The 25262-nt window shown below is 36.5% G+C and overlaps 1 protein-coding gene and 1 long non-coding RNA gene across 4 annotated transcripts in view; one reads left to right on the top strand and one right to left on the bottom strand.

Moving 5' to 3' along the window:
• LOC137248287 (galactokinase-like) overlaps positions 1-25262 on the top strand; it is a 143589-nt gene that overhangs the window by 6882 nt on the left and 111445 nt on the right. For 2 of the 3 annotated variants that reach the window (XM_067779161.1, XM_067779160.1), the window contains exons 2-6: positions 2764-2813; positions 2869-3075; positions 3418-3554; positions 19108-19296; positions 24087-24212. In XM_067779161.1, coding sequence (XP_067635262.1) covers positions 2908-3075; positions 3418-3554; positions 19108-19296; positions 24087-24212 — 620 coding nt within the window. In that variant the 5' untranslated portion in view covers positions 2764-2813; positions 2869-2907. Of the gene's footprint in view, positions 1-2763; positions 2814-2868; positions 3076-3417; positions 3555-5852; positions 6140-6194; positions 6346-19107; positions 19297-24086; positions 24213-25262 lie in introns of those variants that run through there. The other variant, XM_067779162.1, reaches the window with a different exon arrangement.
• The window catches only part of LOC137250559 (uncharacterized), a 552581-nt gene continuing 530754 nt past the window's right edge, over positions 3436-25262 (bottom strand). Inside the window, exon 3 of the long non-coding RNA XR_010953005.1 lies at positions 3436-3550. This is a non-coding gene — a long non-coding RNA (uncharacterized lncRNA). The remainder of the gene's footprint in view (positions 3551-25262) is intronic.

The raw sequence follows: 25262 nt of genomic DNA, 5'->3' as shown, positions 1-25262 counted from the left end.
GAGTGGGAATGGGAGTGAGGGTTGGAGTGAAAGTGAGAGTGCGAGTGGGACGGAGAGGGGAGTAGGAGTGGAAGCGGTAATTGAAGTTAGAGTGGAGATGGGAGCGAGAGCGGGAGCGAAAGTTGCAGTGGGAGTTGGGGGAAGATAAATGGAATAAAATATGGACAATATTATGAAAAAAAATTAAAAAAAAAGTAGACGAGAATGATAAAGGGAGAGAATAGGGGAGCGAGGTTCACTTTTCAAAGGGAAGTAAACCAATTTTCGGGCAGGACATTGTCTTCCGGGTACACTAGTAAATATATAAAGATCTTTTGGTTAAGACTAGTAAATTTTATATAACAAAGTGATCGGTGCATAAGAGTTCAGTTAAGAAACCAGTTAACACGAGTCAACAAAATTTCATAAATAATTTTTGTAGTCGATAATTTTGGTTTGAAAAGTGATTGCTGTGGCATCAATTTTTTAAAACCGTAATTGAGCATGAATATAAATGAATAATGAAAGCTCCTTTACACTGTATTTTTAAAATACATAGCGTGATCGGTTAAAAACTTTCCAATTTAGTTAATTACAAAAATGTATATGGCATTGGTGGTGAAGAGTGTGGCATTACATGATAAGGGCACTTATCGAAGGTTTTGGGGATTATTATAGGTGTTGATGGTCCTTTGCCACAATTAAGCTACTAGGCCGACCATCTCGGGACCGATTTAGTATAACCACATGAAATCTCTAGGCCATCCTCCCCTCCCACCCCTACATAAATGTAGAAATTGGGGTCACCAGAGCCTCGGCTGTTAAGAAACAGGATTCTCTACGGGTAGGTGAGGTTAACGATTGGCTTGGAGACGCTATAAATTGCACTGGCAGTCCCTTGAAATGGTTGCGCTACAAAACTCCTTAAATCATTTTGGTATTTTAGTCAACTCTCCTATTTTTGTGGGCTACGACCACTTACTCCATTTTTCACTTTTACTATAAGTTGTTATTTTTGTTGTAGCAATAAGACTGGGATTGTTATCGATGTTGATGGTCCCTTGCCGATAACAAGCACCATTAAGGTACTAGCTCGACCATCTCGGGAATCACCACATTAAAACTTCGAGACCATCCAGCCCACCCACTCCTTCGTGCCGTGAAGATCTAAGTCACTAATTGCATCAGCAAGCGAAGCTTTCATTGCTGCAGTTTTCCAAATTTAGTAACTGCTGCTCTTTTCGTGGTTTCCGGTAACCAAACTTAGGAAGGAGAGGAGGCTATTGGCCTCACAACAGCACTAAATATCCAGTGCACTATTTTGGGAGATATCCCATATCTAATGTTTTGCCATTAGAAGAGGAGAGTGTATGCGAAGAAACGACTCATTGCTTTATTAAAGGTAGACTCTGGATGAACATTTCACTTGAGGGTTCTGTCTAGAGTAACATTCGAGATATTTTGCTTCATTGAAAATACAATTTTTGTGCCACCCAAGATGATTCTGGGCAGGATAATTTTCTCCTCCGGGTAAAATGATGTAAGAAAATTTTTTTTTAATTCATGCGTAGCCTTTTGTATCACACCACATTTCTATGATGCACAAGGCTGGTTTCATCCTATTGGATATTGTGTTATCGTGCATCGCTGTGATTCAGATTACTAAGTCAACCCCATATCCTTTTGCGTTAAATCAATTGGGTTTCAGTAACTGAAAGTTGTCTCAGAACAACACCTACCTTGGCACTGAACGTCATGCTGAACATATACCCAGTAGATATTGCGGGAAAGGCGGCCGCGGCAATGTCGTTGGTCAGGCTTCGTTATATGGGATATAGACTTTCTGACCGCGGACACTCTAGCCTTCTTACCAGTTTCGACTTCATCCCGGACAGAACGGACTACTGTATACAACCTTCACCCCAGTTATTCCATAGAGAGAGGATTGGGGAAGAGGAATTACCTGGGGCATGGGACCGGTTAACTTGTTCACGGATGGGTAAAAGCTGGATGGAAAGGTTGGTGGGGGGGTCTTTTGTGAAGAGCTAAATTTAAGCCGCAAGTTTAAGTTGGCTGATCACTGCAGTGTATTCCAAGCGGAAATTGCTGCGATTAAGGATGCGGTGGATGGAATGCTATCCAGTGCTACCACGGTTAGGGAATTTAACATCTACTCTGATAGTCAAGCGGCTATCAAGGCCTTGAGCTCAACTACAGTGCGATCGAGAGTGGTCTGGGAGTGCCTGACCTCGCTTGCGATTGCATCGAATTATTTTACAATTATGATTATCTGGGTCCCGGGCCATAGTGATATCCCGGGTAACTGTCAAGCGGATCTCTTAGCCCGCATCGGTACAAGTCACCGTTATTTTTGGTGTATGTGGTATCACAACGGACCTTCGTGTTGTCCAAGTGAGCTATCCTTATCAGGGCAGCTACCACCTAACCTATCCTATAGGATAGGATAACTGAAAATCGACATTTTTTTTGGCTACGGTCTACAAGAGAGAAGGTAGTGCACCCTCCTGAGGGCATCTACTAGTGACCTCAATTGACACAGTTGTAGCCCCAAATGTAGATGGATTGTTTTGCCTGTAGCATGGATGGAACCCAGCGTATGATCATTGTGCTTCTAGCCTTGCCAATCATAGCTTGCGTCGTGTTATCGAATGGCTTTGAGATGTCACTCCATACCTAATCATGATGTTAAAAAAAAAAAAATTCTCAATGTTTTGTGAGTCTTCTAACTTTAATTTTTTATTTGTTTTTTTTTTTTTTTCACAGTTAGGGACAACTTCATATAGCAAACATTCGACATCAGATTACCCAAAAAAGTAATTAAGTCATTAAACAAATTACACACGTACCACTAATCACCAATAATTGCAGTAGTAAAATAAAAGAAGTAATATTAAGGCATACTTCAAGATGTCTGCTGTAACCAAACTAGACACGTTCGATGAAATTCTAGCATTGGCTAAATCGACATATCATGAAATTTTTGGCACGGATCCAGAAGTCGCCTGCTGTGCGCCGGGACGTGTTAATTTGATTGGTGAACATGTTGACTATAATGATGGCTTCGTATTGCCGATGGTGAGTAGAAGTGGTAGTTAAGAAAAAACTATAAAAACTTAATTAAAACTCACGATGAAGCGAATAAACAAAATGAAAAGAAAAACCGTTAAAAAGCGAGAAGTACAAAGAAAAAAGCACGAAGTAAAGTGTAATAAAATCTATTGGCGAAAAATTTGCTAATTAGAAAATGGTGCTTTGAAATAAAGAAAGCGAGCATTATTAAATTTTTTTATGCTTCTTTGCTGTTCTGCTTGTACTTTTTTGGTTTCTTTTTCCCAAAATTATATACATACTCTTTCTTTGAGCTACTTTATTAAATGTGCTTTGCTTTTTACTTTTATTTTACTCACCTACATTAAGGCGCTGCCTATGGTAACATTGATTGTTGCTGGACAACGTAAGGATACTAAAGCATCTGTGTTTACACACTGTGGTGGTTGTGATGAGCCAAAGCACATTGAGTTCTCACTACTGGATTTGAAACCTGGTTTGCCTAAGTGAGTAGTGAAAGAACATTTTAAATTTTTTAAGCACCTGCTTTGAAATATGAAACTGAAAATTAGTTTGTCATTAAATGTAGAATATTGATGCACTTTAAAAAATTTTTGTTTTATATAAATACGTAGCTAGCTGCAGCTACATATATAAATTTTATTTAATCTTCATGCTAGTCACCTCATAGTGCCTGAATATGTGTGAGTATGTGTTAAGTTGTTGTAGTGTTCGTCAACTCAATCATTTTCACCTAATTCTGCTGGCCTTTTGTGCTTCAAAGTATCCTTTTTTAAGCGCGTATCTCACTACTTTTCCCTTCAGAAGTTTGCAAATTGCTTTCGGCTTCCATCAAATTTCGTTCCTTTCTAATAACATAAAGCTTCGAAAAAGCGCAAATTGCATACTTACCTACTCGAATGACACTTTTGTTGTTTTGAAAATTGTGATAGTTTTAGGGACGATAATGAATGTGAGCATTGGCATTGACAACCTTTTCGACAAAATTTAAGACCTTTTCTACTTTTACATCCATGTTCAGCAGAACGGTATCAAAAACAAATATGTTGCGGATTAAAATAATTATAAACAAAGAGTGCTCTCACCCGTTACTTTGTATGCGTGAAACTTTAAAGTAAGGAATCTTTACTTCTATTTTTCATATTTGATATATCTTTATTAAGTCAAATGGCAACAACCTTACTGACTAGATTACAGGTTAACTTTGTACTAGTTTAACAATTTTAAAGTAAGATTTACTGAGATACATACGTAACAAGAATCAATGCGTGCCTTAGACAGAGACCTTGGCATGGCAAAGTCCAGATCAAAGCTTCTGGATAGGCGATTAAATTCTACAATACCTCTAAGAAGAGGTGCGAAACTGAAGTTACTCGAACGCAGCACTTCAACGCGGAATGTATTGTGGAACCGGAGAGCTCTGTTAGGGACATTGAAAGTCAACTGCCCATGTAGTTCTGAACAGTCAATGGCACCGGATATTATGTCAAAGATAAACATTATGTTTTGAACAAAATACCTAATTTCAAGTGGCAAGACATTGATAAGCATGCATATACCATTGTAGGATGGCAGGGGATTAACAAAGTGTAGAGGTTGAAAAGTAAACTTGCGCTGAATTCTTTAAATTTTTAACAGTAGTGGATCCAGGCTGCTTTTTGAGGGGGGAGGGGGGGCGATTTCAGTCAGTAATTGTTTCTCCCAATAGCTGATGTGTTTTGAACAAAGTTCACATCAAGATACTTTATACGTGAAAATGCAAGACAAAACAACAAGGGAAACGTATAGCAGACCGATATTTTTTAGGGGTAAATTTGTTAGTATTTTTTTGCATTGTTTAATAATTTCATACACATTTTTAGTTTCATTTAATTATTCAAATTAACAATAGTACATCCAATTTTTTGAAATCATTTTTATCTTCTGCATAGTTCATATTCACACAGTAAATTTAATTCTATATTTCCCTTTTTTACATATCTCTCAATTATATGATCAATATCAATCTCAATTTCGAAATAGGTACTTAAACGTGCAAGAACAGTGAGTCTGTTCTGGGACATTGTGGACTGTAACAACGTTTTCAACCGGCGAAGTGTCGAAGCGTGTCGAGCATTTATTGATGGAAACGCATATTCATTGCAATCATTTAAAACTTTTTCAGCTGATAGTGGAATTGATTTTTTGTGTTGCTTATCAGACCAGCGTTCTGACCACAATTCGTAATCTCCATCTAGATTAATTTTATTTCCTCCAATAAGAGATGCGTATCGTTTACCAAGATCTTGGACAAGCTCTTTAGAGAAATTCTTTTTTTGCAGTGTATTATCTTTGATGGTTCGCGATGGGAGTAGCCAATTAAGATTAAAAACTTGCAATGTATCTACAGGTAATCTACCTTGTAAATCAAGAATAATATGATCAAGAAAAGGTATATAAATTGCTTTTCGATAATACTCTTCAGCGTCTGACGAAGTGTAGATCGCTCGATGTATTTGCTTTTTAGCAATTCGAGGGAGGACAATATCAAACTTCAACTCATCTGCTAAAGCGGCTATTTTTTAGTCCCGAAAAACAACTTCCGGCTCCAAGTCTATGGTTTTTTAATATTTGCAAAGTGTCACTCAATGCTTCAGAAGCTTGATTAAAATCTATTGACGGTGTTTGCAAAAGTAAGCTTAGTGGTCATGTAACATAAAGTACATGGCTCAAACAAATCACTAAAATCACGAACTCTGTCTCGCAAATAGATTTCAACATAGAACGGGCCTCAGAACTTCTTGTTGAATCTTGCCAAGTAGACATTTCTTGAAACGAAGCAACAATTTTGGTGATGTTTTCTTCAAACTGCATTATACCATCATGTTTTTCAGACCAGCGCGTTTCACAAAGTCCACTTAATGGTTCCTGCAGATATTTTTTGAAAACTATGGTACGTTTCGGAGACTGATTTGGAAAACTGATAATTTTTTTCATCAACGCAATACAATCCTTTGTTTGGAGAACTTTCGACGTTTTTGCAAGCGAGTTATTAAGACAGTGGTTGAAACACGGACAATGATTAACATTGGTACATATTTTAAGAAGTTCCTGCTCAGCTCCCTTAACTTCTGATGTCATTACAGAACATCCATCCGTTCCAATTCCAACGCAATATTCGAAGAGTAATCCTACATTATTAAAACTATCGATCACTATGTGTGCCAAGGCTATACCTGTCAATTTTTTTTCTCCATTTATAACATCTTCTTCTCGGATCGAATCGTACGCATCAAGGTAAGTTGCAAAATCTTCTCTTATATTGCCATCATATCAATACCGCAAACAAAGGCTGAGTTGCTCAGTATGACTACAATCAGTAGCTTCATCGAAAATAATAGCAAAAAATCTAGCTTTTTTAACCCTATCAAAATAGGTTGAATTTCATCTTTGCAGCATTGAATAAGATCATTTTGAGTTGTGTTGCTTATATAATAAGCTCTAGGATGTGTAGAATTTAAGTGTTCTTCAAGCTCTTTATGACGTGCAGCGACTAAAAATTTCAAAATTGCCCTGCGCGATTTGGTGTAAACGAAATAAACTAAATTTAAATACTAAAAAAAGCTCACATGTCTCCTACTCTAAGTCTCGCTGTCTTCTGCCCACATCTTACAATATTGATGGGCTTCCACTATCCACTTTAAGTGAAATTATCGATCTAGGTATTGTATTCGATTCCAAATTTCTGTTTCGCAGTCATTTGAGCTACGTAATTGCAAAGGCATATTCAGCACTTGCATTCATTAGACGTTTTGGCTCTATCTTTTCTGATCCCTACGCTTTAAATTGCTGTACACCGCGCTTGTACGTTCCAAATTATAATACGCTGTTTTTATCTGGAGACCATACTATGATTGTCATATTAAGAAGTTTGAGCGTGTTAAAAAGTGTTTGTCCGCTTTGCGTTGCGTCGTTGTTTGCTTATTGGTTTAAAGTCCTTAGATACTAGACGGTCTAGTCTGTCCCTCACTTTTGTGTTCGACTTTATAAGTGGATTAATTTACTGTCCCTTCTTGCTTGAGAGAATACGTTTTAATATCCCGCAGAGGAGTTTACGGAATCACGATGTTTTCTGGTTGGACTTTGTTAGAACTAATTACGCAACTAATGCACCGATTTTTAGAGCTTTGAAAGAATTTAATTCGCTTATGAACCCTGGAAATCTTGATTTTTCCTCTACGAAGGATGTATTTAAACAAAGATTAAATGAACTTTTTCTTAGTTAATTAGTTGTGAAAATTTTTTATATTTTCTAGATGAGAAATAAATAAATAAAATAAATAAATTACCTTCGTTTGTTGCCGATTCAGAAAAGTTAGGTTTACCGTCATCTCTATGGCCTCTTAATGCTAAATTCTGTCGCCCACAAAGAATAATAGTTTTTATAATAATCTCCAACAATCTTCTATTTTTCTCAACTTGTTCCATGCGATGAGAAGAAAGCAAATTAGTGATTTCGTTTACTGGATTATCATAAGAATTTATGAAATCTTGACTAAAAAGGGCTGACTTAGAGTGATATTTGTTAATAGCGTGGTTATTTAGTACACCTTCTTTACTGGACAACTTTGCAAACGATGTCACAGGAACTTTGAAAAGTGAATTGAGAGGAATATTCGATTTCTAGTCGCCAGTATCACTTGCAAATAAGAAACAATATTTACAAAAACATCCTTTTTTGTTCAGAATAAACAAGCCACTCATATTCAGTTAGAAAACAGTGTTTAAAGTATCGCTTTTATATTTTTCCTTGTTTACTATGACTCGAAAAAGGGAAGATATAGTCCTTCGGTGGTACCCAAGGATATTTTAGTAAGTGTTACTTCGTATAATCATCTAATAAATCTTTTTTCCCCACACAATTACCGATGTCGTATTTTTCAACAATAGAATTTTGTGAAAGTGATATATGTAGGTACATTCGAACCCGATTCCGTATTCATAGATGTTGAATGCTACGTTTTCTCATTATTATTATCAACCAACAATGTATTAGCGTCGCGATCAGTATGAGTTAAGAGTGGAACAGTACTTCCGTTGTCTACATTTGTATCATCGCAGACCTGTTCTTGAAGTTTTGGCAGCTTGCAAAAATATTCTTGATGCACTTGATAGCTCGTCGCTTCTTATTATCTTTTCGATCAGAGATTCCGTCCTGTAAATATTTATTTCACGTTATTCAAGAATTATCTTTGATTAACGTAGAAGCAGTGAGCAATATTTGCATGTTATGAAGTTTATTTACTTGAATTTTTTTGATGCTGATTGATGTAGCGAATTAGAAATACGTAGACACAAGAAAAAGGCTATAAAAACAAGCTATATGCACTTGTTTTCTTGCCGCGACTTCAGTATATGCATAAACGTACTATATCCGAGTGATCTCACGAAAAAAAGCTGGTGCAAATATATTGCTCGCTACTGTTATTTATACTCCACTGTTAAAAATCAGCCTGATTCATGAAATTTTATTAAATGTTTAACGATTATAAGAAAATAGCAATGTATGCTGGATGGAAAAACCCGAATCACACTTTAATGAAAAATTCGTACTTACCATTTTCGAGTTTCTCCGCCCTCGGTCTTTTAGTTTGCTGGTTATCTGTCACTCGAACTTCCAATTGTCGATTAATTAAATAGATTTAATAGTTCACGATGCCGAACGAATCGATAAATCGAATGAATTAGGTTAAATTTTTTAATATCCTACGGCTAATACAGTAGAATTGCGAAAAAGTTAACCCCCCAACGAACTTGTGGGGAATACCCGCACTTTTTTTATTGCCAAACAAACGGTTAGATTTGAAAAAACTGATGAGCTCAGATAGTTAAATTTTTAGAGCGGGACGTGGACGCTCATACTCGGTCAACTTAGCCAAGCGAGTAACAGTGTGCGGACTTAAAAATTTTGTTTAGTGGTAGATTTTTCAGAAAATAGTGGTAGATGTATGAAAAAAGTGGTAGCATTGGGTTATATTTGAAATATTTTTAAGTAGTGAATATTACTCACTTCTTTTCTTATATATACATAGGTAGGTGGAAGTGGCAGTTATGTACTAAAAACCTAAAGAAAAGAGATTAAATGGTGATCAAAGGATCGCTAGGTGTTATTTTGAGTTATATAAAACTATTCTTCTACAAATAATATTGTTTCTCTTCTCAAAAATTGTGGAAAAGCAAAGGTTTCTCGAAAAAAATTCTTTAAAAAAACTACCACCTTTTTTCGAGCTTGCGTTACAGAAGTGGTAGAACTTCAAATAAAAGAAAAATAGGGGTAGATCTACCACTTTAGTGGTAGAAGTCCGAACACTGGCGATTAACTTTTTCGCGATTCTACTGTAACTGAATATGCGCATTGCAGTTTCTACAGAGATGACAAATGCCCAGTAGAAAATGAAAAATGTGTAGAGTGAGAGTGAAGATTCTTAATAAACTTTATTCAATAAAGTAAGGTTTGATTAAGTATGTTATCAACAGCGCAAATATTTCTGAGCATTGGACTAATTTGCAAATTGATACTAGATAAAAGCATGCATACAAAAACTGCATTATGGAAAGTAACGATCAAATATCCATCATTATATTTCTACAAATACTGCATATAAATAGTGGGTTTCTGGGACTTCGTGAAAAAAATTTTGTTCCGAATAAATTTTGGAAAAAAATTGAGTCTTGGGGAGGAGGGGGGGGGCGATCGCCCCTTCTTCCCCCCTCAAACCCGCTATTGATTTTTAAAGAGTGTGAAGAGTATATCAAAGAACCAAATACGACAAAGGATGCTACCTTGTGGTACACCCGAGGTTGCTGAGAAATCATATGACTTAATTTTCTCGATTTCAATAAAAGAGATTCTATTTTCCAAAAAGGACTTCACCCACGACAGAAAGCTTGAGTGAAAGCTCATGTTTTCAAGTTCCCACAGAAGTAATTTTTGCGAAACTGTGTCAAAGGCCTTAGAAAAATCCGTGTATATGGTATCAACTTGATATCTATCCTTAAAAGCAGAGACACACAACTGACAGAAAACAGCCAGATTTGTGACAGCCGAACGCCCCGCAAAAAAACCATGCTGACATGGATCGACTATTTTATTGATAGCGAATGATAAATTGTTTTTAACTAGCTTTTAAAAAAGTTTTGAACAAGTTGACAGTTTGGATATTGGCCTGTAATGCTTTACTTCACTTTTATTAGCCGACTTGAAGATAGGAGTGATAGACGCCAGCTTCCAGCGATCAACAAAACTCCAGTCGATAGCGAAATATTGAAAATGTGCCAAAGTGGCATACCAAGAGAAATACTACATTTCTTAAATAAAAAAGAGGACAATCCATCAATATCATTTTTGATTGAGGACTGTAAGAAGGATACGGACATAGACCCAAAGTCTAAAGGTTTGGGGCTATCAATAGGGTTCCTGTTATCAAAGTTATCCGCCTCAATAAAAACGTAGATTTAAAAAAGTCAGCAGAAAGATTTGCCGAATCGACCAAACTGTTAGAGTAAATGTCATTAAATTTAACACAGGTTGGTATATTAGTACAACCCTTCTTTGAATGAACATACTTCCAAAAAGATTTAGGATTAACTTTCAATTGTACAAAAACATCAAGAATATTGAACTGCGTCATACAAGAAGTATACTGCTCTTTAAAAGCAATATCGCTGATTGTCTTGTATATCTTAAAGTACTTATTTCTTTGATTTTTCAACCTTTTCAACCTATAATTGTATGAGGGAAGTTTGTGAACTTTAACCAGAAGGAGAGAAAGATTCCTACTTAGTATGTCAGCCATCTTTAGCAGAAATGCACCGAAGCATTCAGTTGAATTTTTAGCAAAGAAAATAAATGTCAAGTCTATTTCAGATATCTCATTTATATATAGGAAACACACACAGTGCTCATCGACAAAAAATAGGTCCAAAATATTATTTAACTGGTTCACAAAATTGTTAGTCTGAAATATATTGGCACTAAAAAGGGTGTCTAAGAAATTAATTTCTTGGGGATATTGAAAATTAGTAGGTGTTAAGATATCATCATCTGTTATTTTCGACCAAACAACCTTACTAAGATTAAAATCCCCCAAGATGCAAAAATTACTATCACCGTTATATTAATATAGGTCAAATATATTTTTAACATGAGCACAGTACAGCGAATCTGTGCTGCAAGGCGGAATGTAAGAAACACAGATAAATAAATTGCCAGATGGTCCAGTGATACAGGTACAAACTGATCCAATAGAGAGTCAACATTAGAGAGCAGAACAAAAGAAGAGAACAGAGAACGTCTGACAGCAATAAACACCCCACCGCTTCGGAGATATCCTGTTTTCATAGGGTATTGATCTTTACGAATAGTATGAAACAGACTTCGATCAAAAAATTCTGAGTCATCATTAAGCCAAGTGTCAACAATGACGTAGACATAATAATCGTACCGTGAGGTGAAAAAATATATATCTAGATTTCGTTCTTAACCCCGAAATATTTTTGGGTTGCCTTAAGCCATTTATATATTCAACACTAAACCTGATAATAACTTAAGAGTATGGTTATGCCTAGTATAAGGACTCTAAAACCTATAAAAACCTTTGCGTCTATGACAATATTTTGAAGTTATGTCCATTTAAGGTGTGTTCCATTGCATAAACTATCTCCTCTCTACTAACTTTTTCCGAATTACTTTAATTCATGATAGCTCTCTGCTTGGTTAAGCTCGCTAACACCACCAAGAATTGTTGTCACGCTTACCATAAACACCCAAATAAAACGAGGTTGGTGCTCTTTACGAGGAAGTATAAGATACCACCTCTCTCAACTCCGATGCTTGCAAACACAGTGCTTAAGATAAGTGAGTCCGCCAACTATCTGGGGCTTACACTTGATAAAAAATTGAACTGGACAGAAAAACACCACGTAACGTATCCGTAAGGCCACAGTTGCCCTCTACACTTGTAAAGGGGCAATTGGACGGATATGGGGTATATCGCCTATGATAGTGCATTGATATACACGGCCATGGTTAGGCCAATATTTCTATATGTGGTGGCGATATGGTGGCCCGCCCTGAATAAATCCTCGACGGTTCTTGCTCTTCCAAAGGTGCAAAGATCTGCACTACTATGCATAAGCAGAGCCATCCGCACATCACCAACGGAGGCTATGAATGTAATACTGAATCTACTACCCATAGATATAGTAGGCATAAAATATGCAGCAAGTGCACCTATTAGGCTGAGGAAACTGACCACATGGTCTCACTGCAACCACATTTCTGAAGCCACGTACCAACTTTAACAAGAGATACGAGATATTAATCCCTGAGAGGGAACAGTGGGTGAATGACCCAGATTGTCCCACTGACAGCATTCAGATCTACATAGGTGGACTTAAACTGGATATCAGGGTCGTAGGGGGTTTATATTCAGAACGATTGGACATACAAAGTTTGTTTCGCCTTCCGGATCACTGTAGCGTATTTAAGGCCGAGCTTGTGCCCATGCAAGATGGTGTGGACTGCCTAACGCAAACAGTCAAGCGGCGCTGAAAGCCCTTGACTCTGTCACAACTAATTCTGAAACTGTAGTAGGCTGTTGCAGATCACCCAACGTGATGGCTGAACAGTTTACTCTGCATCTGGTATGGGTTCCGGGGTATACCAGGTGATGAGATGGGGGATGAGCTTGCAAGAGAGGGTACCTCAATTCCACCTTTGCCATCCTGGAATAGGTCGGGCATACCGATATCCACTGGCAAGCGCAAGATAAAGGAGCCTCTACTGATGGAAGCGGGATCTAAGTGGAAGCATCATGATGGATACCACACGGCAAAACTCACATGGCCGGAATGGAATGAGAAGAGATCACCTGAGCTTCTCACCCGCCGTAAGAGGGATCTTTCCTTAGTTGTGGGTTTTCTCCCTGGTCGCGTCTGTATTGGACCGCATGCGGAAAGGATTGGCGCTCCATTTAGTGATTATTGTAGAATCTGAGGCAACGAAGAAGGGCCTGAAACTTTTAGGCATCTACTCTGCGAATGTCCAGCGCTCGGCAAAGTAAGGCAACGTTTTAGGTGCAAGTGTTTCTCTTAGATCTGACTGATATAGCTGGAGTCAATACACGACGCTTAGTTAGCTTCACAAACTCAACGAAGTTGTTTGATTAGGAGAGCAGGAACAAATCCGTGTGGTTTCGCAATGGGCCTATAAAAGCTTAGGTATGCCGCTCTGATGCGGATGGCAGCCACTTGAACCTAACCTAACCTACCATAAAGGAAAAAATAAGGTGCTGCACTGAAGGGGATAATCTTACATTATCTGGTAGAGCTGCTAACCAGTTCTATTTGAGATCTAAATCCTAATGGATTTAAGCAGAGCTTTCTGAGATTCTCACACACTATGCACATCTAGAAATTGTGCCCTGCTTATGGTATATGTATGAATAGACGTAATTGTAAAGAAAATTTCAAGCAATCTTCTTGACCGCGATTCTAATAACCCAAAAATATGTCGTAAACGGGTTGAGGTATCGCAAAAGGTTTACTTTTGTATCAAAGCCCTCTTAACAGCTTGCATCTGATATGCATATTGTACACCTACATTTGAAAAATACCCGGGTCCTTCTTTTGGGTTGCAAGAGCCTTGAAATCTAGAGCTATGAAAGTTCCGCTCAACACCATGCAGTGCTTTCCGAGTGAGGCGAGTACAAATGTACAGACACACAGATAGAGAACACACAAATTTAAAAACTGCTTATTTGGGTTCAGGGGGTCCAAAAGGGACAGCTCCTATCAATTTTTATAGACAGCTGAGCAGAGCTCACAGAGTATATTAATTTTATTCGCATAACGGTACCACGTAACGGCATAAACTAAACGAGATAGATACAGACTTCTACATATCAAAATGATCTGCGCGAAAAAAGAAATTAATTTAGCCATGTCCGTTCGTCCGTCCGTCTGTCCGTAAACACGATAACTTGAGTAAATTTTGAGGTATCTTAATGAAATATGGCATGTAAGTTCCTGGTCACTCATCTCAGATCGGTATTTAAAATGAACGAAATCGGAATACAACCACGCCCAATTTTTCGATATGGAAAATTTCGAAAAACCGAAAAATTGCGATAATTCATTACCCGAGAGGGATAAAGCAATGAAATTTGGTAGATGGGTTGACCTTATGACGCAGAATGGAAAATTAGTAAAATTTTGAACAATAGGCGTGGCACCGCCCACTGTTAAAAGAAGGAAATTTACAAGTTTTGCAAGCTATGATTTGCAGGCGATGAAGATATCATGATGAAATTTGGCAGGACGTTACTCCTATTACTACATGTGTTCTAAATAAAAATTAACATAGTCAGATGACGAACACGCCCACTTTAAAAAAAAAAATTTAAGTCAAATCTTAACAAAAAATTGAAAATCTTTACATTATATAAATAAATTATGTCAACATTCAACTCCAGTAATGATATGGTGCTACAAAATATAAAAATAAAAGAAAATTTCAAAATGGGCGTGGCTCCGCCCTTTTTCATTTAATTTATCCAGAATACTTTTAATGCCATAAGTCGAACACAAATTTACCAATCCTTGTGATGTTTGGTGGGGGCATAGCTTCTATGACGATAAGTGTTTTCTGCGAAAATGGGCGAAATCTGTTGAAGCCACGCCCATTTTTTATACACAGTCGACCGTTTGTCCTTCCGCTCGGCCGTTAACACGATAACTTGAGCAAAAATGGATATATTTTTACTAAACTCAATTCACGTTCACTTTTTAGTTCACTTATCTGAACTCCCTTTATCTTGGTATTAAAATTTGGCGAAATCCGACTATGACCACGCCAATTTCGAAAAAGGAATAAATTCCATAATTCTATACCAAATATTAAAAAAGGGATGAAACATGGTGATTGGATTAGTTTTTTAACACAAAATATAACTTTCGAAAATACTCTGTAAAATGGGTGTGCCACCTACCATATTAAGTAGAAGAAAATGAAAGGTTTTTGCAGGGCGAAATGGAAAGCCCTTGGAATCATGGCAGGAATACTGTTCGTGGTATTATATATATAAATAAATTAGCGGTACCCTACAGATGATGTTCTGAGTCACCCTAGTCCACCTTTATGGCGATATCTCGAAAAGGCGTCCACCTATAGAACTGAGGCCCACTCCCTTTTAAAATGCTCTTTCATACCTTTAGTTTGATACCCATGTCATACAAACACATTCCAGGGTTACCCTAGGTTCATTTTCCTACATGGTGATTTTCCCGTATTTGACAAAGGATGAAGGAAAATCGTTTAAAAAACGTCACCCTTGGTCTACAATTTCGGACTCTTATCGGAATCATAATTAAGTGCGCTTCGAAAATATTCCAGGGGTGATTTAAAAAAAAAGAATGATAAAGAAATACATTAAAATTTTACCAAATTTTCATATTTAAAAAAAAATATTCAAATAAAACGAACAGATAGCAAAAGCAAATTGCTCCACTTTTTAGTATTACCATTTGTATGTGCCCATGAAAAAGACAATTTTGTTTGCAAAGCTCTCAGCTGAGTATGTAATCTTCAGTTACACCCGAACGTAGCCTTCCTTGCTTTTTTTACCCAGCGTTACCTTGTATATAAGGTCATTATAACTTTGATTGGATAACGGTAGAATATCATGGCTTAAAGGAATCAAAATAGATATAGACTTCTTTATATAAATTAATTTTTATTGAGCCATGTCTCTCCGTACGTTCATCAAAAGGATAACTTGGGTAAAAGTTTTGATACCTTTACGAAGTTTGGTATGCTGGGCCCATAGTATATTGGTTATAGACGAAATTGATGACAGGTTAGCTAAGGTTAAGTTGAACTGGTAGGTTTGCGAGGACCTCACATAGATTAAATGAGTTCATAGCGTTACCAGAAGTTTGTGTAAAAAATGGAAAATTCTGTTAAAACCCGGGGCCTATGTTTTAAAATAGCTCCACCCTCTTGCCAAATATTATAAGCGTTCTGTGTCCTATGACACTTGCTTATATTAGATGTTAGAGCTGTATCCCCTGATAGTTAGAGTTTTAACCTGGGAAGCGCAGGATACGAGCACAAAAAATGGTTGATGGGCTCCTTCCCCAAATCAATTTTTCTACAACTAATATCACTGACCTGGCCTAGTTTAAAGGCATGTGACGCCAGAAGGCAGAATCTAGTCAGAATATCCATCATTCCCTCTTTAACTTTTTAGTCTAAGGGTGTAAGACCTACATATGAGCTTTGACACCTTACAGTCCCGCGCTTGGGTCTACCATTTTCTTGCGTTTTCGATCGTGTGCAGCTCTCGTCTTCTCTTAAACTCGCGTTATCTTATAAGGGCGTCTACGGTGCAAATTTCGAGAGATGCGCCCTTTTTAGCCAGCTCATACTTTTTTTCATTCATGGTTCTTTCCCGAGATTGCTTATTGTCTAGCGTACTTATAGATGCTGTGCTATGCGATATAACTGCCTCAATTGATTTGGCTGTCAATATAAAATTGATGCGGTTGCTTTAGCTAATTTCTTCCAGAAACGGAAGATAACCACACCCGCTTTTGATTATCCAAAATTTCGAAAAAGGAAAAATTGCGATAGTTCTTTACCGAAGACCGATAAAGTAAGAAACTTGGTACGTTAGTTGATTTTATGGGTAAAAACAGAAATTTGAGAAGGTTTTGGAAAACAGGAAGAAAATTTGAATGTTTTTCAAGCCGTAAATCAAAAGCCTTTAAGGATATCATATTGAAATTTGACATGGTTCGCTAATACGTCCACTTAAAAAAATTGGTATCGAAATTTCGAAACATGTAAAGGATGCTATAATTTTTTGCCAAAGATCGAAAAAAGTGATCCAACTTAATAAGTCGATTTACTTTGAGACAGGAAATAACAATTTGTAAACATTTGGGAAAATGGGCGTATCATCGCCCACTTATCTTACCCGGCCTGCTATATAGTGCAGGAGCATGGACCATGACATTATCAGATGAGGCGGCTATGGAAGTGTTCGAGAGTAAAGTTACGCATCAAGTCTGCGGTGATCTTATGTACTATGTGGATGTGGCAAATGTCAGCAATGTTGGATATCTACATCCATGAAATTGCGTTGCCGACTGTCCGATATCCATATATTACATTCGATAATGACCTATGTACATTTGTACATGCAAATCAGGGACGTAATAAAACGCTTTAAAATACTGCTGGCAGCACTTGGAGCAAAAAAAGAAACTCTCATATCTATCTAGAGGCCAGCCGTTTATTTACTATGCAACCCCGATATGATAAAGGGCCTGAAATAAAAATACGTTTGCGGAAACTGCAGGCCTCGGGATGTCTTTTTAAAGCGCTAGAACATTTTCTGCATAATGAGGCGGGAATACTCCCCCAAAATGCTGAACAAACAGTTCCTTTAAAACACTCACAAAGACAAGCCCCCAAGAAACATAAGGCCACAAAAAACTTCAGCCGTTTGATCTAAATGAGATGAAATAAAAGAGGCCTCAGCGTCATTAAAGCAATGTAAGCAAAGTTTTATGCCGATGAATATCCGACAAAAGCTGTTCTCAGAGTTCAATACACTTAACACACATAAGAAGGAAGTAGACTAAAAAGACGCGTGTTGCTCAGGAAAAACTCTGAGTTGGATAATGTAATATGTTGAACTCCTACTTATCCAAAATTAATCCCGATTACGCAATCTACATAGGTCTTGCATGTATTATGTCCCAATATGACAGTAACCATCGTCCTCAATGCAGTGAATGTAAAGCTACTGTCTAAGCTTTGGTGATTCGACGGGCGAATAGTTTTTTTGTTATTATATTATTTGTTATTTAAGTGAGCTGTATATTATTTTATTTAGATAGAGGTAGCAATGCGCCTGTTTCACCTTGTATGTATTCAGTGGGGGCAAGCACTGGGGGCTCCAAGGTATTGGCTGCGGAATGAGCCACCTTGTTTTGCTTTGAAAAACCCCCCTTTCGGATCAAAAATTTACACTACGTCTTTAGAATATTTCACTAACCAGTTGAGAATTACAAGCATTCTCAAGGGCTAATGAAACAAACGAACGAAAAATTTTTATAGTCACTTAAACAGCTACGTAGATAGTCTTCTTTTCGTAAATAGTCTACATACCAATGACCACTTTTCCCATTCAAATCCACAACTCCACTATTAAACAAACTTGAGATATGCATGCATGAATATATTTGTATGTATGTGAGTACAATTTGCATTATGAGAACTTGATGAGTGGCTTCACCTGAACGATTGTTAACTTACCTGTGTAGACCAGTTTGAGATTTCTGTTTTCGAGCAAATGTCACTGGAAGAACAGTCGAGTAAACAAGCAAACAAACAAGCCAACTGAGTACACTTACGAGTAAATCCATTGTGTGATTGCATGATTTGAAATGCTCCAGAATACCTTTACTGCTGCAGAAGTGTGTGAAGTTGCTAATTTTTAAGTGTGTATGTGTGAATATATGATTATGCAGGTCTTTTCAAAAGTTCATCTCCTCAACTGTAAAGCCACAAAGGAAATGAAAAAATGACCCGAAAGTGGTTTATGTACCGCAATGATTAAATGCGAGTGTTGTATATATGTGTGCTAATGAAAGCATGTAAGTGTAGTTCTTATAACTATGCATGTAAACGTAGATATGCACTGAATGTAGACAATTTGTAAAGCAGCCAAAAAAGATATACACAACAAGGGAATATTCTTAACTAAAGACTTATGTATGAAAATTTTTGTGTAGCAACCTCAATTTGCACCTTTAACATTTTAAGTGAAAATTTTTTGACAAAATTCATCTCGTATTGCTGGGTTGTTTTGATAGCTTTGTGTACCCTAAAAAATGTTGCTACTTTTTGAAATGCATCATTTCACATATACATACATATCTATTCTCTCACTCATTTGTAATTTGTCTGAAATTTGTTTTTTTTTTCAGATGGGCAAACTATGTTAAAGGTGTTATTCACAATTTTTCAGAAGAACTGAATTTGGTGGGAAAACTGCCTGGTTTTAATGCTGTATACGCAACGAATGTACCAGTGGGTGGCGGTTTGTCATCGAGTGCAGCAGTTGAAATGGCAACTCTGACATTGATGGAAGAGATGAGTGGCAAAAAATTGGAAAGGTGATTGTAGTGCATATAAGGGTGGCACTTATATTAGTGAAAGTGTTTTTCATAACTGAAAGATAATTATCTGTTTATCAAATCTAAAGTACATAAGCGCAGAACAGGTCTAAGCTGAGTAGCGTTAAATACCTATGTAAATCAAATAGAGAAAGTTGATGTGACTTAGACCAAACCTCTCACGAAAAACTTTAAAGGAAAAGACGCAAAAAACAAGTAAGAAAGTCTACGTTCGGGTGAAACGGAACACTACATACCCAGCTGTACACCTGAAATGCTGTTGTTGTTTGTTTTGTGTGCTTAGTCTTGTTACAAGGCTGTGTAATAATACATATACATATGGTCCGTTTCTGAACTAATTTTCGTTTAAAAGAAACATAAAGGAAACAACCCTTTTTAAAGTAATTTTTATAAAAGTGGGCGTTGTCCTTAATCAATCTTATCCATTTTAACTAGAAATATTTCCTGCTATAAGAAAAATATGTGTACCCAATTTTGTTACGATATGTAAATTTTTCTTCGAGTTATGGCTCTGGAAATATTGAAATTTGCCTAGACAAACAAGGGGCGGTACCACAACCATTTTCAAAAATTTTAGTGTTCCATTTAATTTTATAATTCAATTTAGTAAGTAAAATTCTATTGATACAAATATCTTTTTCGCTAAGATTTAGCTTATTATTTTCCTTCACGACCCTTTTAAAAATCTTTTATATAAAAGTGGGCGTGGTCTTTAACCGATCTCGTCATTTTTTCTAGAAAATTTATGTACCCAATTTTATTACAATCCGTTAATTTTTCTTCGAGTTATGGCTCCCGAAACATAGGAAATTGCTTAGTCATAAAAGGGGCGGTGCCACGCCCATTTTTAAAAATTTGAAGTTTTTCATATTTATTGTTATAAATCCACTTGGAAAATGAAATACCATTGATACAAAGGTTTTTTTTTGCAAAGATATAGCTTAGTTTGTTCGTCCACGACCCTTTTAAAAATCTTTTATATAAAAGTGGGCGTGGTCTTTAACCGATTTCGTAAATTTTTCTTCAAAGCATTCGTTATACTTAAGGAAACCTCTCTGCAGAATTTTGTTACGATAGGTTTAACGATTTTTGATTTATGATTAATAATATTTGTAAAACTGATTTTATCACAAGTAGGCGGTGCCACGCCCATTTAAAAAAAAAAGTCTACACGTGAAATTTCAACATTCTAGGCGTTATATTTACTAAATAATCAGATTTTTTGTGTTTTCAAATATGCAATATATATACAAAGTGGGAGTTGTTATCATCCGATTTCGCTCATTTTCATTACCGATCCATTCTGGGTCCAGATAAGCTCGTTTACCAAAGTTTGGTGAAGATATCTCAACATTTACTCAAGTTATAGTGTTAACGGACGGACGGACGGACATGGCTCAATCAAATTTTTTTTCTATACTGATGATTTTGATATATGGAAGCCTAAATCTGGCTTCCTTTATACCTGTACAACCAAACTTTATCCAATAAAAGTTATAATACCCTGTGTACAAGTACAGCTGTGTATAAAAACGGTACGTGATACATTCAATGCAAGATTTCGCTAAAATATGCGAGAAATTACGAACAGCTAGCTGCCTTTGATAAACTATTAACTTATAAAGAGGAGGCTTTTAATGCATTTATGAACAGTTTCTCTTTGATAGAATGATGCAGATAATGTTAACCGCCTTTGCATCATCCACCTCACAAAAGCCGTTACATTTAACGCAATTAGGTGATATTGTAGACTACATTATGGTTTCTCTAGTATGAGCCTTTGTGAATTGCAAAAAAGGCTCTGAACCATAGCATCAAATATTGAACCATATTTGAACCAGACATCTGAGTAAACGGATTACTAAACAGTTGCGGACACCTCAAAATTCCGTGAGATTCCGAGCGTAGTCCCAACAGGAGACTCATGAAAAAAAGTAAAGCACCCCAAAAGAAGAAAGTTTGTCATTGAACTTATTTCAACCTGGCATAAGCTAGAGCAATTCAATATATGGAACTAATGAGAAAAACGATCTGAATAATTATCGGACAGTAACGTAGTTCTGTTCTCATTTTGCGTCGTTTCTAACCTTCATAAAAAAAAAAAACATGTTGTATTAATCTGCCTAATGTGGTGCTATATACGTTAAAGCTTGATATTTGCAGCGCTTAGCTTTCCTGTACTGAAAAACCAAACTGGACTAATATAATATTAGCTTTCAACAAGATTTTTGTGAATGATACCATTTAGAAACGAAGAAGAACAAAGAGTTATGTTTAATACTTTAATACTGATAAGTGCATACGAGAACTTTCACTACATCCTTTTATTTTAATTTGGCTGTTTCCGTCAAAGGGCTCGAGCCTACGACCTCTAAGTTATGAACTGAATATTTATCCGCCATAACTAACATTCATTCAATTGCCTTGCAAAAAATTAAAAGACTTGATCTTCAGAAACTAACACAAATGCCTTCTTCCAGCTTAACTTCTTTCTTAAGAACTCATCTTCTTCAACACGTTCACAGCTGACTCGCGCGTCAGACGCATCGTGTGTGGACCCTTTTTTTTAAATTAAAATATTTTAAAAGGTTAGCTGGCAGAGAATATACAGGGACTTGCCTTTTTTAAACGGTTTTATTTAGGTTGACTTGACGGCTGCACGGCCGGCCGTTGTGAACGAATTTTCTAATTAAAATTTAAGTAACTTCCCGATAACCTACAAGCTTGAAACTTGGAATATATATTTCAGAACCTGATGACAATGCAATAATATGAAAAAAAAAATCGTCACTAGGTGTCGCAAGGATCGAGATATTCACAAAAATCGTATTTGTGGTCCGATTTGGGTCATATTTGGACCACGTAATACATACATAAATAGAAAGCGACTTATGAAAAAAATCCCCACTAGGTGGCGCAGGTATAGAGATATAAAAAATCCGTATTTGTGCTCCGATGAGGCTCATATTTGCAACACGTATTACATACAAGAATAGAAAGCGACATATGAAAAAAATCGCCGCCAGGTGGCGCAAGAATCGAGATGTTCACAAAAATCCTATTTGTGTTCCGATTTGGCTCATATTTGGAACAATAATACATACAAGAATTGAAATAGACCTATGATAAAAATCGCCGCTAGGTGGCGCATGTATCGAGATATTAACAAAAATCTTATTCGTGGTCCGATTTGGCTCATATTTGGAACACATAATACATACAAGAATAGAAAGCGGCATATGAAAAAAAATCGCCCCGCTAGGTGGCGCAGTGATTGAGATATTCACAAAAATCTTATTTCTGGTCCGATTTGGCTCATATTTGGAGCACATAATTATAATACATAGAAGAATAGAAGGCGACCTATGAAAAAAAATCACCGCTAGGTGGCGCAAGGATCGAGATATTCACAAAAATCGTACTTGTGGTCCGATTTGGCTCATATATGGAACACATAATACATACAAGAATAGAAAGCGACCTATCAAAAAAATCGCCGCTAGGTGGCGCAAAGATCGAGATATTCACAAAAATCGTATTTGTGGTCCGATTTGGTCCGTATGGAACACATAATACATACAAGAATAGAAGCGACATATGAAAAAAATCGCCGCCAGGTGGCGCAAGAATCGAGATGTTCACAAAAATCCTATTTGTGTTCCGATTTGGCTCATATTTGGAACAATAATACATACAAGAATTGAAATAGACCTATGATAAAAATCGCCGGTAGGTGGCGCAAGGATCGAGATATTCACAAAAATCGTACTTGTGGTCCGATTTGGCTCATATTTGGAACACATAATACATACAAGAATAGAAAGCGACCTATGAAAAAAAATCACCACTAGGTGGCGCAAATATGGAGAAATTCAAAAAAATCGTATTTGTGGTCCGATTTGGTTCATATTTGGAACAATTCTTGCATACAGTCCGGTAGAAGTGACATTAAAATATTTTGGAGTTGGAGGAGGGAAAAGCATACGTGGCGGAGAGACGAATAAAGTCTTTGGAAGGATTATGTATAGAGGATTTAGATTGTAACAAATTGTCAGGAAAAAGTCCTTGGAATAATAAGTCACTAAACGAACTAAATAGAATGTGAAATAATATACAATTAAATTAAATAAAATAATTAAACAAAATTCTTTAAGGTTTTACGAAAACGGTTTTATTGAAAACAATACTTACATGAAATAATAATAATACTAAAAGCTAGAAAATAATTAGGTAGGTCCTGGGTACTAGCAATCACACTCCTCATCAATCTAGGGCGTTGATCAAACAATTAAATAAAAGCCTTGGACGCGTAAAATTTCTATTGATAGTCATATATAAGACCAACTGAACCTTAATCAGGTTATGTTACGCCTCACATTTTTATAAATTTCACGCTCCCAACGCTTTTATTTAATGTTCTGATCAACGCCCTAGGTTGATGAGGAGTGTGATTGCTAGTACCCAGGACCTACCTAATTATTTTCTAGCTTTTAGTATTATTATTATTTCATGTAAGTATTGTTTTCAATAAAACCGCTTAACTTAAAACATTTTTTTTAATTCTTTTATTTAATATAATATCTCCTTTAAAGCTGGATCTATTTTTGAGCATTTTCGAATCACCCTAATACATATACACGTAACATGTTAATGTGCCCAAAATCCCAGCAGAGGCTTGCATACCCGCAAATCGTTGAAGTTTTTGTCATCCTTTAGTTCTTTGGTAGCATTTCTACTTTTCATATATCACTTTTTTTTTAACTTTGCAGCAACAAGAAACGTGCTTTGATATGTCAAGCTGCTGAGCATAAGTTTGCTGGTATGCCTTGTGGCATAATGGATCAAATGATTTCTGTTGCTGGCCAAAACGATCATGCACTTCTGCTGGATTGTCGGTAAGTATTGTAATGCTCTTTTTATTCATATTTCTGCAAGTTGATATAAGAAAGCAAATTAAAAGGTTTGTGAAAACTTCTTACAAAGAGAGATTGCTCATAAAGCGGTTAATTTGCTTAAGGTTGAATAATAGGAGGAGAATATCCATTAAAAAAGGACAAATACTATATGATATTATTTTAGCTTGCTTATAAGAACCATTTTTCTTAAAAAAGGAAAAAATTCAATTAGCAAAAATTTTAAAATTAAATTGCGTAACTGTCACGGCCGTGGATCGCTAGTTGAGGTGCTCAACTTTAAAGTCGAAATAAAATTTTCCTTCAAATTTATAAAAAGTTGTATACAAAAAGTGAATGTTCTTATCCATTCAAATGCGATTTTCCTTTAATTTTAAGAAAATATTATAAGCAAATGTTTCCCTTATTTTAGGTAAGTGTTTTTTCTGAGTATATGCTTCACCCGCTTATCTAAGTGGATAAGTTCAAAGAGCAATATCAGAGAAACTTCAAATATAACCAACAACACAGTAAAGAAGGTTAAGTTCGGATGTGACCGAACATTACATACTCAGTTGAGAGTTATGGTGGCAACATAAGGGAAAATAACCATGCAGGAAAATGAACCGAGGGTAACCCTGGAATGTGCTTGTATGACATGTGTATCAAGTGAAAAGTATTAAAGAGTATTTTAAGCGGGAGTGGGCCATAGTTCTATAGGTGGACGCCATTTAGGGATATCGCCATAAAGGTGGATCAGAGTTGACTCTAGAATTTGTTTGTACGGTATGGGTATCAAATGAAAGGTATTAATGAGTATTTTAAAAGGGAGTGATCCTTATTTCCATAGGTGGACGCCGTTTCGAGATATCGCCATAAAGGTGGACCAGGGATATTAATGAGGATTTTAAAAGGGAGTGGTGGTAGTCGTATAGGTGGTCGCCTTTTCGAGATATCGGCATAAAGGTGCACCAGGGGTGACTCTAGAATGTGTTGTACGATATGGGTATCAAATTAAAGGTATTAATGAGGATTTTAAAAAGGAGTGGTGGT

The sequence above is a fragment of the Eurosta solidaginis genome, chromosome 4 (genome assembly GCF_040869045.1).
Source record: "Eurosta solidaginis isolate ZX-2024a chromosome 4, ASM4086904v1, whole genome shotgun sequence".
NCBI lineage: Eukaryota > Metazoa > Arthropoda > Insecta > Diptera > Tephritidae > Eurosta > Eurosta solidaginis.
This window is presented reverse-complemented; position numbering and strand designations above follow the sequence as displayed.